Below are 14,151 nucleotides of genomic sequence, written 5' to 3' on the forward strand. Positions count from 1 at the left end.
TTTTAGGTAATGACTGTCAGTCAACCTTCTAAATACACAAAATTCCGCACCATGCATGGATCTACCATAAGGTTCAGCTGTGACAAGACCCTGGTGGTGAGAAAACACTCATACGTACAAAAAATGGTGCTGTGTTGACTTCTGCACTGGTAGCTACACGTTGCTATGGTAACTGGTGTTTGTTCACATCACCATGGTGCAGTGTGACCGTATTTCATACTTGTATACACACCATCTTTGCCACAATGGCAACATGCAGTCATGTTGTTTTGTTGAAAGACCAAATGCTGATCTATTGCTTTTCAGGTTTAAATGTTTAAATTCACTGAAACAGTGAAAGTTGAGTTACTAATCCTGATTGGGAGTCAATGATTAATGATGTCATCTTACACCCATCACCTTGCACATCTCTGAACCTAAGAGTTGATTTATGGACACAAGTGTCACAAAGCTCAATTAACCACCGTCTTGTTATCACTCTGCTGTTAATAAATGACAAACAAAAGCCCAACAATGTAATCTGAACAACAGACAAGTCTTTGGGAAGACAGAAACACACTGACTGAACTCAATGATGAGGATCTTACAGCCACTCATCATTAGGGTTTACTAGAACATTCCTCCAAATTTTGACTCCAGAAAGAACCGATGGCAAACTAGTTTTAAGCCTGTAGTGGAAAATCTCCACAGAGCTGATATTACTGTTTATTCAGCCACTTCCACTCCTGAGGGGATTGTTCTGTGTCTGGGAACCTTGAGGAAACCTTCAAATGCAGAGAATATTGAGGACGTGATCAGACTAGATATGGCAGGGGGGCTGGTGTTATTAAGGCTGTCTAGATCAGCGGGAAGATTTTTTTTCTTTTTTCCAGAATCAGCTCTGACCTTTACTAGCACCACGTGGAGACGTCAGGTGAGGGACAGCCCTGATAAACATCGGACTTGTTCCTTTAAGAATCTGAGCTCCTGCAGAAGAGCCCTCGTTTCAGCCAGTCATGCGCATGTTCATCATCTGATATATTGAGGATGATATATGGGTTACGCAAACTATGTAAACATTTCAAATTTTTTTAAACTTAAAGTTTTTTTTCATTCTTTTATAGGGGGCTTGCAAGAATTTCATACATACAGAAGCTAACACAGCCATAGACAAAATAATACAAACTTGTGTTTACTGAAGTTTACATGAAAAATGTACGCTGCATCAATAAGTACTTCATTAAGAATAATGTACAATTTGATTTTGCTTTTCTCATTCATTTACAATTGTATTCAGTGTGACATTCCAGCTTCAAATGATGCATGTTAGGAAATGGACAATGGGGAAAAAAAAAACTTAAAAAAAAAAAAACTACATGACGTAACACATAAATAATGGTGTGTACTTTTCAACTAGACTTGTTATCTATGATCTGCTAAAATAGTGAGCCTGCTCTTTACTGTGTTTTTAATGCAAGGATGCTAAATGTTTCTGACAGTTTTAAGAGTCATCCATGTTGTATGTGTATTTGTGTGTTCACCAAGGGAGCTGTATTAGTCAACGATAACGCTGCCAAAGTAGTGGAGCGCTTCCTGGACTTCAGAGAAGGGATCGGCTTCGGCATCGACCAGTTACTTGAGACTCCTGGCTTAGGAGCGCACTGTGACAACATTGACAACCGAACCGTCTACGTCAGTAGCACTACTGTTCTTATCTTTACTTCTAGAAGTTTGAATTTCAGTTTCTTAGTTCTGTGTAGATGTGTCTGTGGAGTTCTCAATCACCCAGGTTATGGTGAATTCTTGTCAAAATCTTGTCAAAATCAAAAACTGGACTTGAATTTCTTCACTTGAAGAAAGTGAAGAAATTCAAGTCCAGTTGCCACTAGACGATTTTGACAAAAATTCAGTGTAAATGTGTTTGGAAACCGTAAATACCTCCAGTGCTTGTGTCAGGTACCAGACACTATTTTGGAATTAAATGCAGAGGAGCGTAAAGAGGGAATTACATGAAAAAAAAACAACAGCTAACTGAGTTTTCACATGCATGTCTTAAATGCAATCCAGAGAAGGCAAGGTATATTTCAGGGAGGTGTGTGAGGTTTCTCCACAGCAAAAGATATCGCATTTCTTTCGGTTTCTCTCTTTTCCACCTAGTCTTAAAATAGCGGGTAAATTAACAGGGTTGACTGACCTTAATGTGATGGGATAATGGCCTCCACAATGCTGTGAGTTTGTCAGTAGATCTAAACCATCCAGCCTCTGTTTAACACTAAACTGCAATCCTGCTCTATCTCAGGGACGCTGTGGACGATGTTCTCTCCCTCCAAGATGTCTTTACCGATACAAAGATACAGTAAGCTCTTCCATGCAGCAAAATGAAAAAAAAAAACAAACAAAAAAAAAAAAAAAACAGGTTCCGTCAATATGGGTGTGATGATAAACGCTACTCACTTTTCCTTCCAGGGAAGGGTAGAGACTTGTTTGAACTTTCCCAGCCTGATTTCAAGCAGACGCTTGCCATTGCTTTCGAGGGTGGACCATTTGAGCACCGACGGCTGTAGGAGAGTCTGTCAGTATTTCAGCTGGACTCAAAAGTGCTGCAAAAATCACTATGGTCGAGACTGTCAAGGTATGGATCCTGCTTGGGAAAGGCTCGTAGTGACTGTCTGGGTATTAGGGGGCAGTCGTGTGTGTGTGTGTGTGTGTGTGTGTGTAAATGAATGAAATATTCTTATGAAATACTTTGCTCTTTACACAGTTGAATGTGCTGACAACAAAATCAAACAAAAATGATCAATGGAAATCAATTGTATCAACCCCTGGAGGTCTGGATTAGGAATCACACTCAAAATTAAAGTGTAAAAACAAACTCCAGGCTGATCCAACTTTGATGTAATGTCCTTAAAACAAGTCAAAATGAATCTGTGTTGCTTCCTGAGTGGACACTATGATTTCACAGAAGTGTGATTGACTTGGAGTTACATTGTGTTGTTCAAGTGTTCCCTTTATTTTTTTGAGCAGTATATATATGTGTGTATACATACATATGTATGTATATATATATATATATATCACTATTTTATATCTCAGTCACTGTCAGATGGCACAGAAGGAGTCACGTGATGAAGCATTGAAGTAACACATTGGCTCAGTTTAGCAGAAATTCAGACTTAAGTCCCATAAATGATAGCATTACATTAGAATGATCACAAGTGTCTTACTATGGTGTGACTTTTAAAAGGTACTAATGATAATTCATTGAACTGCAATTCTTTTTTTTTGTGTCTTTAGTTTGCCCAGGTGGTGTTGAGGCCCCCTGTAGTAACCACGGTTACTGCAATGATGGTCTAAATGGTTCTGGAGGCTGCGCATGTCGTAAAGGCTTCACAGGAACTGCCTGCCAGCTATGTAGGAGCAAATATTATGGCTCCAACTGCACAGGTTTGTTATCAGGCGCATTTGTAACTCACACATAACATGTACAAGTTCACAGCTCACTTGTGACCAGGTGGACTCACAGGTTTTGTAAAGGCACTTTGCTGACCTTTTTTTGCCAGCATGCAGGAAAAATCTCGGCATCTGAGACGTAATAGCTGAGAACGGTTTGCGGGAGAGATTTACAGTATCGCTGAACAGAGAAGAAAGTTTTTCTCCAACGTGCCTCATATGGTTTCAGCCTCAAACATGTTCAACAGGATCAAAAAGGGTTGTAGGAGTAAACACGCTGACTCTGAATTCAGTTTGTTACTTACACGTGGAATTGGTCTGGCCTCAGCAGGTCAGGTATGTACGTTTCCGAAGAAGCGTACGAATGCAACTGCGTGAACGATCAGCCAATAACTGCTAAAGCGGAAGCCATGAGGTGCGGTCGACACAAGAACTTGAATTTATTCCTGCTGACTATCCCTTAAAATATATCTAGAAATCTCAACTGGGCTCACTGCTATCGGCTTGACGGCCGTCTGTCACTATAGCAACGCTACACACTCACCATCACACAGCTGGGTGCACTTCCCGCCCCAGATGAACCTGCCAGCTGTCTTCACTCAGTCACCCTGCCGATGAGGTCCAAACCTTTACTACTGAGCATCATCGGTTTAGGTTCCAGTGGCTTTCTGTCATGACCCCAAGTACAGACAAAGCAGAAAGAATGAGTCAAAGATGAAACAAATAAAAAAGAAAAAAAACCAACTATCTTGCATATTTTGCTTGAATTGCAAACTCCACCACCTAATGATCAGCGTCAAGTTTTGATTTGGAGCTTCATATTCTCAAAAATCTAATTGTTCCAACAATTTGTGATTGTCAGTTTGGAGATGTGATTCTTCTATCTCTGCTTAATATATTGTTTTGTCCATCTTTAAAGGACTCAAGGTAATTGTAAAAAATTTTTATAGTCTTACCATCAACTTATAGAAAATCTTTGTATCATTACTCATTGTAATTAGTTTCAATGTTGATCAGGGATTCACCACCCCTCACAGGAGGACGTCAAGACACTTTTTGGAGACTTTTTGGGAGTTTAGAATGATGAAAAACAGTAAAAGAACCTCAGCATGAATGCCGTTCAGCCGATCTCTACGTGACATTAAACACAAATATTCTTTGCACATAGTTTTGGTCCAGACTCCCCTTGAGAAAATCACTGATTTTGTTGGCGCGCAGACCTGGCGCTGGAGCTCTCCTCCATCCAGCAGACTGGCCTCCAGGAGGCATGCGGGGAGCTCCAGGTCCTACAGCCCCAGACAGAACCTTTTACAGTACTAAAAAAATAAATACAAAAAGGGCTTCAACAACTTGGGTGGAGCTTGTATGCAACATCAAAGCTGGATTTGGGTTTGTTTTTGGTGAGCTAACCGTTGCCACCACAGCTTGTGGCTATGGCAGTGGACACTGTAGTTTTACAAATTACCATCATAGTTGGTACGTTTCATGTAGTAGCCACTACCACCATCACTATGGTGATTAAAGAAATTCATCGATTAGCATTTGATATCCAGGAATTCAGACCTGTCTTATCCACCACTGTGAACAACACAGAGCAGTCTCGTGCAAGCTTTTGATCTGGACTTCTTTCTCTGCCTCTCAGCATGTAGCTGTGGAGAGCAGGGGAAGTGTGATGATGGGATTGAAGGCTCTGGTGAATGTGTCTGCAAGCTGGGCTGGAAGGGCAAACGGTGTGAGATCGAAATAGGTGAGTTTCCCTGAACACAAGGACGTGAATATATTTCTGTTGTGACCACTCGAGTCAAAAGAAAAGTTAATCGGCATTGGCGGTGTTTTATTTTGGAGCGCAGCCTTGATCTGGGACCCTCCCTGCCCTTGGACGAGAAAACACAGAAAGCTGGAAGCAGGGAGAGCGGCAGTAATCTCCCCGGTATAAATCAGAGTTTGCAATACTGACAGCGGGAATAACTATGTCGACACCAGATGGAATTCCAACCGAATTTATCACAAATCTTAACCAAACATCCAGAAAATCTGTGACATGAAACATAACTTTGTCTGTTTTAATCCATTACAAATGAAAGGGGAAGGTATGCAAATGCATGTTGTTGGAGTGACTGAATTAATATGGCAGCATTTCACTACAGTTCCTCTTCCAATATAGCATTTTCATTTTTTTTCTTTGATTGATATTCGGACAGCCAAGATCTCTTCGCCGGTCGGCATATTATCTAATATTTACATCTGTTCCTATTTATCTATCTCAGATGTTACATTAAAATTACACCTGCAAGCCATCATAGGCGCCATTTACGTTGCAAAATGCATACATCTGACGTGCATAAAAACAGGTCGAGGTAACTCCACCGGAGTCTGTGAGGGTGGAGGGTTGAATGAAGTGAATTTCGGAGGGAAGAGTTAAGAGTTGGGAGGAAGTTCAATTAGATTAAAGTGGTTTACACAAGGGGGCCCTTGATTTACCAACAGAGGGTTGGGAGGGGAATCAGCTGAATCGTGGAAGAGCAGATGATACTTGGAACAGCTGATTGTCTGCTGATGTCAAGGTTTGCCAGAACTTCTTGGCAAAAGTAACGCTGTCCTCAGTGTAACATGAATCCAGGATGTTTAAAGGATGAGTTAGTTGTTGTTCTCTTAGAACCAAAAATGAATGGATTCAAATTTCCCCCGTGCAACTTCTGCTATCTCACATGGGCCAGGGTGGTAATATATATATATTATATATATTATATATTCTACAAAGAATATTCAAATCTTTGTACTTTTTAAGACCTTAAAACACTTTATAGCCTTGACTTTGACACTTTATAGTTTTATTTGTATTTCTTATTCTCCCTCCTTCCTACTATTATTTATTATTGTTATGTTTTACTTGAAACTCTGGCACAACAATTTCCTTCAGGATAAATAAAGTTGTTCCTATTCTTATTCTTTAAAATTATAACTATATGTCCAAATATGTAATGCCAGGAAACTGCACAAGTTTTATGAGCGATGTCTCAATGTTACCCATTGGTTATTTCAATTCTTTTATTTAAGTTAAATGTTGTTAAAGGTAGAAATGCAGGAAACACGCACTTTTCAACATCTGTCTTTGCGTTCAGGCTCCCTTCCAGAGGAGTGCCGGCAATGCCATGACCAGGCCATCTGCGTGGAAGGGACTGGCTGTCAGTGCAAAACGGGATATCAGGGGAATGGCACCTTCTGCGAACAAGAACCACGTGAGTCCAAAGCAGCTTTGGAACACAGTTTCCCAAACCCATGATACTGAGCATGCTCAGTTTAGCGTCTTCGGATGCAAAGGCCCCTGCAGTGAGAGAAGAAAGACCAATTTGTCGATCTGTTAAAAAAAAAAAAGACAAGTGCTTGTTTGTTGTCATTATAAGGCAGGAATTCATTGACTTGCCCTGCTAATGGTGTCTGCTGACCAAACATCACTGTAGACATAGCAGGCTGGACTTTTAAACAGTTGATAGTAAACAAACACTGAATGCAACGTCTATTCTGAGACACAATGGTTGATGAAACAAAACAATCGGGATAATGAAATGTCGATGAAGTTATGGCTCGGTCTTGATGACATTCTGCAACCAAATTCTCAGCAGAATATGTTTTTTCCTGCAGAGGAGGCATGTTTTTTTTTCTTTTCTTCTTTTAGAGGGAATAATAGAATATATATTCCTTTAATCATCCCACAGTGGAGAAATTTCAATTTCACACACAGCAGAAAGTGGATAATGCAGTAGGGTTAGTTGATAATAATGTAAGATATAATAATGTGCAGTAGTAAGATAAATGTTTTCAAATGCAGCCTCAGGGCGGTACTGGCCGGTGTCTCCATGAGCCAGCCTCGGGAGGGCATGGGGTGGTGGCTCCCTGAGCTGGCCCTAAGCCCAGATAAATGCGGAGCGTTGCGTCCGGCGTAAAACTTTTGCCAAAACCAAACGTGCGAATTAATCGTAATAATCAGATCATACCGGATCGGTCGAGGCCCGCTATTGGTACCGATGACCTACAGGGAACCAATGGAAACTGGGCTAGGGTAGGTCAACGAAGGAGGGGAGGAAGGCGTGTTTGGAAACAGAGAGAGAAGAGGAAAGGCAAGAGTCTGGGACTGAAAGTAGGGACTTTGAATATTAGGACTATGACAGGAAAAGGTAGAGAGTTGGTGGACATGATGCAGAGAAGGAAAGTGGATATACTGTGTGTCCAGGAGACCAGATGGGAAGGAAGTAAGGCTAGAAGCATAGGAGCAGGCTTGAAGTTGTACTATCATGGTACTGACAAGAAGAGAAATTGAACAGGAGTTATCTTGAAGGAGGAATGATCAGGAAGGTGAAAAGAATGTCAGATAGACTAATGAGTCTGAAACTGGAAATTGAAGGTGTGATGCACAATGTTGTTTGTGGCTATGCCCTGCAGTTGGGATGTGAATTTGAGGAGAAGGAGAAGTTCTGGAATGATTTACATAAAGTGATGCAGAATATCCCCAGAGATGAGAGGGTAGTAATTGGTGCAGACTTGAAATGGACATGTTGGTGAAGACAATAGAGGGGATGAAGAAGTGATGGGCAGATTTGGTACATAGGATAGGAATGCAGTGGGACAGATGGTGGTAGATTTTGCAAAAAGCATGGAAATTGCTGTAGTGAACACCTTTTTCCAGAAAAAACAGCTACAAACGGTAACTTATAAGAGCGGAGGTAGGAGCACGCAGGTAGACTACATCTTGTATAGACGAGGTAACCTGAAAGAGATCAGTGTGATCAGATGCGGCTTTTCCCTTCTGGAGTCGCCACAGCGAATCAACCTTTTTACCATCGAACACTATTCTCTGTATCCTCCTTTCTCACACCAACAAACTTCATATCGTCTCTCACTACATCTATAAATCTTCTCTTTGATCTCCCTCGAGACCTCTTGCCTGGCAGCTCCAATTCCAGCATCCATCTTCCAATATATTCACTATCCCTCCTCTGTACATGACCAAACCATCTCAGTCTGGCTTCTGGGTTATCTGACCAGACTGAGATGGTGCATGTGCAAACTTTTAAAAATATAATAATGGCTTCAATTTTACCAAGCCTTCCTTGTAATTTTTAAAGCCTTTTGCTGTTGTTTATTCAACCCTAGCCGATTTCTCTTTTCCAATCTATTTCTGACAGTTTTCTCTGGTCTCAACTAATTTAACAAGTTTGAGCAACTTTATAATCAGTTCGCCTGATTGTGCTACTTTACATTTAGTTACATTTAGTTGGGTAGTCATATATTGTATGTAACATGATTCCATACTATTTTGAATGACTGACATTTGCAAAGTAGTAATACACAATGCGTCTATTCCTCTTTTTCTTTCGGCTGTTTCCCTCCAGGGTCACCACAGTGAATCATCCGCTTACACCAATCCACTTCGTGTCTTCTTTCACTCTGTCCGTAAAACTCCTCTTTGGTCTTCCTCTAGACCTCCTGCCTGGTGCTTTAAACATTTCAATCCTTCTACAAATCTAATCCTGATCCCTCCTCTGTGCATGTCCAAACCATCTCAGTTTGGCCTCTTTGACTTGATCTCGACAACAACTAACATGTACTGTCCCTCTGATGGACTTGTTCTGGATCCTTGTCGCTCCCAAAAAGAACCTCAACTGTTCAACTCTGCTACCTCCAGCTCTGCCTCCTGTCTTTTCCTCTCTGCCGCTGTCTCTGAACCAAACATCGTTGGTCTCATCAACATCTTGTACATCACACCTTTCATTCTTGCCGTTACTCTTTAATCATGCATTAGCCTAGACTTTTTTTTCTCCACCTGTTCTAACTGGCTTGCACATGTTCTTTTAACTCTTTTCCACACTCTCCATTGCTCTGGACAGTTGATCCAAGGTATCGAAAATCCTCCGCCTCTTTATCTGTGCTCCATCTTGCCTCCCTGTTCCACTTGGTTCTGTTCTGTCTTGCAGCAGCAAACCTTAATTCCTCTTCTCTCCAGGGCATATTTTTCCTCCAACTCTAGATTTTCCTCCACCTGCTCCCATCTCTTGCAACAAATCACTATGTCATCTGCAAATACTCACAGACCATGGAGATTCCTGTCTAACCTCACCTGTCAGCCTGTCCATCAGTATAAGGACATTGCATCTATTTGCTTTTCAAATTATTGTTCAACCATGAAGGTTTTTTCTTTTTGTTTTTTTTTCAAAAAGTCTGCATAGTCCTTTGAAGCACAGAGCCAGCCAGCAAATAGCCACAGTGCAATTTTGAAAAAAAAAAACAAAACAAAAAAAAAACAAAACAACAGCAACAAATATCAAACACCAGAAAAAAATAATTCAGTAAAATTTCAATGTGCTTTTGTCTGAAGTATGAATTAATCTGACAGATGTCTAGCACACACATGCACACATACGCGAGCACCCACACGGTTCCACACTCTAACTCAAAGTCCTAAATGAAGGCCTGCTGCAGGATGTTAGATCACTGTGACCCTGCCGCGACCCAGAGCAACACCGCTCTGTTTTTCTTGCCTTCAGTCTGGTTTCTATCTAGAGGTTTGAGGACATGTGACTGACTCATTATTGGATTATTCAACTGGAAGTCATTTCAAATTTCTTTTCTGTATTATTTACTTGTCCTTCCATATGAGATGCAGCTGAGTAAAATATTGTCCCTCTGCACCAGGATGAAAAGATGAGTTTGGGTGTTTTGTCAGAAAGTGCGAGGCGGGTGTTCCCCTTGGGGTGCCCCAGCTTTTTTCAGGGGAATAACAATGATTGAGAGCGAAACAACAGTACATCACGTAGAATCACTTTACTGCCTGTGATTTGGGGAAATAGAATTATATTCTATACAGTCATGAGATCAAAGTTCCCAAGGAAGACACCTTCTAAATATTTAACTGAAAGAAAAACTGTGAGACCAATCAGACCTACATAAAAAAAACCAAACAAACATCTAATTGATTTTCACATTCATTCTTAACATGCCATGTTTTGCAGGTTTTTAGGGAATGTATGACAATTATATTATATCTTGGGAATGAAGAGGAGTTTGTTCAACAAAAATGGAAACTTTATTCGTCACATTCAGTTATACATACTGGGTTTAACCAATCATGAGCTATTAGCAGACGCCAGCCACTTGGCAATGCCAGGGGAGCGGTTTGGGTTAGTCTAGATAGTTAGGCTTGGGGGAGCACGGGAATGTAACTGGGAATGTTTGGTTTCAAGGATAGCCGTTCTAACCCTTGGAGCCACGCTGCCCTAATACATTTTTCATTTTAAAATATAAAGAATATGGAAGTATATATGGAAATGTATGGAAGACCCATAATGTTAAATGCATTAAAAGCATAAAATGTTCCATTAAATGGCTACTAAGAAGGATACTTATCGTTTTTTGGAATGATAGGTATGTAAGTGTGTATTGATATAAAAGTCCATTTTAATGCATGTTGGGAAAAAGAATCGATGAATATTCTGACACGCATAAAGAAAATATGCCGTTCTTACCCACAGCTGTAGAGAATAACCGACTGGTTTGTTTAACACACTTAAGCTCCAGATCTCTGTTCGGAGTACAATGGCGGCTGTCACCAGAATGCAGACTGTAACCAGACGGGGCTGCTTGTCAACTGCACCTGTCAGAATGGTTACCAAGGAGATGGCTACTCCTGCGAGCCCATTAACAGGTGAACACAGCTTGCAGTTCTGTTCTCTCTCTGTCATAGACTCCTGGTTGATGACCTGTGGCTTTCCCGTTGTCGTCATTGCCGAGTGGTTTTTCAGTCAGAGTTATGACATCATTAGGCGGCTGTTTGTGTCTGTCTGTAATCCAGATGCGTCGAAATGGAAAATGGAGGCTGCAGTGACTTTGCCTCATGCAAGTTCACAGGACCGGTGAGTAGAAATGTTGCAGAAAGTCCATTCCTGCCTCGCAGAGCGTCTGTGTCCTAATGAACTGGTGTCATTTTTGTAACTGACTAACAGCCACTGTTCCTATCAATGCAGACTAATCACTTTATATAGCTGTACTTTTTTCCGAGGCCCTGTTCTAACTAAGATTCCGACTGGCACTTCTTCAGATGAAACAGGATCCTGCAGTTTTCATTCTTCTCATGCATGTAAATTCCAGCACAAAATTTAGTGCACTGAATATATAATCAGTGCAAATGCTGAATGCAAATGTGACCTTTAACTGAAAGAATGTAAGATAATGTATAATTAGAAAAATGTATATCAATTAAGTGAAGCTTTTCTCTTATGATGTAAATGTCACTGAGGTTGTTTTGGGTTAGACAAGGTTTGTGAACAGGGTTTTTTTTTTTTAGAGGACGGCTGCTTTATTTAATACATTTTTTGTCTATTTATTATCCTTTTACATACTTTGAGCCAGGAGCTCTCACTGAAAAATTTCACTGTTCCAGCACAATGATAATTAAAAATCTTGAATCTAGTTTTTGCTAATGAGGACTTTGGGCAATTTGGACTAACTTGAGGATTAATGGAAACAATAGAAGTTCTAAAGCTATATTCAAATTCTCCACTGTCAAGGTGAATTATACTTGGGCTTCATAAATCACTATTGATTGTAAATCATGTGGCAGGACAAAGGGGAGATAGTTGTTACTGATGAGCTGCTTCATAACTGATTTAACCAATCTGGTTCAGAACGAACGTCAGTGCGAGTGCCTCCCGGGATACGTGGGTAATGGGATCCAGTGTCTCGAAAAAATTGTGCCCCCTGTCGATCGCTGCCTGGAAGAGAATGGAGGCTGTGATGCCGTTGCCATCTGCAAGGACCTTCATTACCACGGTAACACATCCCTTCTGTTGTATCTTTAACATATCCCTAATGTTTCGTGACCACAGTCGCTGATCTTATGGCTTTAGGATTTCCCTTTCCTCCCCTCTTTCCATCGTATAATGTTTGTTGCCATGGACACAAAAGAAATCGCGAGGTTTCTTGCACCATGGTAACCCATCTATATTGACTATGCTGTCTGAATAATGTGTGTTTCTGTTGTCCTGGTAACACATCCTAACTGATCTGTTACCGTGGTTACAAACCATCCAATACAACATGTGTTCTAATGTTTGTAACCAATACATATAGTGTTATCTATCGTTACCATGGTAATACTGCTAAAAGGTAAGTGTCTGCTTTATCATTCGTTGTATTGCCTTTGCTGAGCAGGAGCCACACTGACACATCAGTGTTACGCCTTCACTGTTGCTATGGTAACAGTCGATTCTGTAGCAGCTGACCTTTTTAGGTCCAGGATTGGTAAACAGATGTTGGTGAATACTCACCAGTATCCAGCTGGAGTTCGTAGAAGCTTATCAAACATGAAGCTTGTTATGGTGCCAATTAAGACCACAGATTAACGCAACAGTTCAGAGCAATGCCATATTTTGGCACGAGTGAACGAACCCTGAACTTACAACAGTTGCCTTAGGTGGTCAGTAAGAGGCGTGCTGTATGTTTTGCGGTTAGCTGCAGTGCAGTATGGAGACAGCACAAAGACATAAATATGGATAAGCAGTCTTTATAGCATTTATAAAGCCATATATATGTGTGTTTCTGTCTTGTAAAACTCAGTCACGATCAGTATTCGCACTAGCCTGAATTCCGCAGTCACAAAGATGGTGACTCAAAGGGCTAATTTCCCCATGAATTACTGTTCCTGGTCAATCATTGCTTGGACATGGAAATGAAAAGGATAAGATGTTTAGCAGTGGGATTTTTTTTTTATTAACTTAATTTATTAACTTTTTGCATTGTGCTGATTTAAATTGTTGGTGTTTCACATTTTTTTTTATTTGCATTTCATTCTCATTTTACAATGTTACAACGTTTTTCCTTTGAAAAAAAAAATCAAAGGAATTCATCAGGAATCAAAAGAGGTGAGCGAGTGAGAAATCAAGATGCCTAATTAAGAATAATTATTATAAAAGAAAAAAAATAATAAGTGACACGTTTAGTCACATGATCAATTCTGTGTATCTGAAAAAAACAACTCCACAATACAATATTATATTATCATTCTAAAACTTTAATCTAAAAAAGAAGAAAAAGTCAGTGGCACCAGATATCGTGTTTTACACTGTGACGTTTATTAGTACCTTGACAGCACATGGGGAATTTCCTCACTTTGTTTGATAATGTTGCAAAATGAATGCTCAGAATAAGTTTCAAATTTATTGCCTTGCTATACCACTTTTCCAGCAAGGACAAAGAAAGTTGTTTTGACCATTGCAGGGGTGGTTCGGATGAAGATGCAAAAATTTAAGGCATAAGGTTGTTCTACCCCACTTATTGCACTTTGTTTTAAAAACCATATGTTTGCAATAGACACGTTACTGAAGCTGATGTGTGTCGATGCCAAAATATGTCCGAGTTTATAAATCATCCTTGTAGCTTTCATCTCCACCCGAAACGGAGTGCGCTCTCTCTTTCGCTTTTTCGGGGTCATGGAAAAACACGGGACCTAAAGAATATATGGATTTGTACCTTATCTGTGTTTTCCATCCAATCACAAAATTAACGAAATCTAGAGACCACGACCTTCCTTTTTTGTTATACTTAACTAGGTGTGCAATGCAGTTAAAACATGTCAGTTAATTCTTACTTAAAACTAGTTTGGCTGACAGGGCTGGTCCGATGCATCTTAATTAGATATAAGAGATAATCTACCAGACACGATTATGATCT

The 14,151-nt window shown here is 40.3% G+C and overlaps 1 protein-coding gene across 3 annotated transcripts in view; it reads left to right on the top strand.

Moving 5' to 3' along the window:
- Nucleotides 1-14,151, top strand: part of stab1 (stabilin 1) — a 101,726-nt gene that overhangs the window by 57,989 nt on the left and 29,586 nt on the right. For all 3 annotated transcript variants that reach the window (XM_086150060.1, XM_086150059.1, XM_086150061.1), the window contains 10 exons: nucleotides 7-96; nucleotides 1,525-1,671; nucleotides 2,279-2,335; nucleotides 2,446-2,611; nucleotides 3,274-3,423; nucleotides 5,072-5,176; nucleotides 6,552-6,668; nucleotides 10,996-11,128; nucleotides 11,276-11,336; nucleotides 12,108-12,252. In XM_086150060.1, coding sequence (XP_086006186.1) covers nucleotides 7-96; nucleotides 1,525-1,671; nucleotides 2,279-2,335; nucleotides 2,446-2,611; nucleotides 3,274-3,423; nucleotides 5,072-5,176; nucleotides 6,552-6,668; nucleotides 10,996-11,128; nucleotides 11,276-11,336; nucleotides 12,108-12,252 — 1,171 coding nt within the window. The remainder of the gene's footprint in view (nucleotides 1-6; nucleotides 97-1,524; nucleotides 1,672-2,278; nucleotides 2,336-2,445; nucleotides 2,612-3,273; nucleotides 3,424-5,071; nucleotides 5,177-6,551; nucleotides 6,669-10,995; nucleotides 11,129-11,275; nucleotides 11,337-12,107; nucleotides 12,253-14,151) is intronic.

This window comes from Fistularia commersonii, chromosome 7 (assembly GCF_037954325.1).
Source record: "Fistularia commersonii isolate RoL2024-O1a breed Wild chromosome 7, RoL_Fcom_v1.0, whole genome shotgun sequence".
Taxonomy (NCBI): Eukaryota; Metazoa; Chordata; class Actinopteri; order Syngnathiformes; family Fistulariidae; genus Fistularia; species Fistularia commersonii.